At 51.9% G+C, this 574-nt stretch overlaps 1 protein-coding gene across 1 annotated transcript; it reads left to right on the top strand.

The window, feature by feature from the left end:
• Positions 1-5: 5 nt before the first annotated feature.
• On the top strand, positions 6-566 carry LOC144218986 (olfactory receptor 52K1-like; the record flags this gene model as incomplete). The annotated part of the gene is made up of 1 exon (XM_077748986.1): positions 6-566. A coding segment is annotated over one exon (561 nt), but the record flags the coding sequence as incomplete, so codon positions are not given.
• Between the last annotated feature and the right edge of the window lie 8 nt (positions 567-574).

Here is a 574-nt window from a genome sequence, read left to right as displayed (position 1 = left end):
TCTTCATCATCCAGGCTGATGCAGCCCTCCATGAGCCCATGTACCTCTTTCTGGCCATGTTGGCAGCCATTGATCTGGTCCTCTCTTCTACAACACTTCCCAAAATGCTAGCTATTTTTTGGTTCCGAGATCGGGAGATCAACTTCTATGCCTGTCTGGTCCAGATGTTCTTTCTCCACTCCTTCTCTATCATGGAGTCGGCAGTGCTGCTGGCCATGGCCTTCGACCGCTATGTGGCCATCTGCAAGCCACTGCACTACACCACGGTCCTGACTGGATCCCTTATCACCAAGATTGGCATGGCTGCTGTGACTCGGGCTGTGACACTAATGACTCCACTCCCCTTTCTGCTCAGACGCTTCCACTATTGCCGAGGCCCCCTGATTGCCCACTGCTACTGTGAGCACATGGCTGTGGTAAGGCTGGCCTGTGGGGACACTCGTTTCAACAATATCTATGGCATTTCTGTGGCCGTGTTTATAGTGGTGTTGGATCTGCTCTTTGTTATCCTGTCTTATATCTTCATCCTTCGAGCAGTTCTACAGCTTGCCTCTCAGGAGGCCCGTTACAAGGC

Source organism: Crocuta crocuta, unplaced genomic scaffold (genome assembly GCF_008692635.1).
Source record: "Crocuta crocuta isolate KB4526 unplaced genomic scaffold, BGI_CrCroc_1.0 C27678418, whole genome shotgun sequence".
Lineage (NCBI taxonomy): Eukaryota > Metazoa > Chordata > Mammalia > Carnivora > Hyaenidae > Crocuta > Crocuta crocuta.
This window is presented reverse-complemented; position numbering and strand designations above follow the sequence as displayed.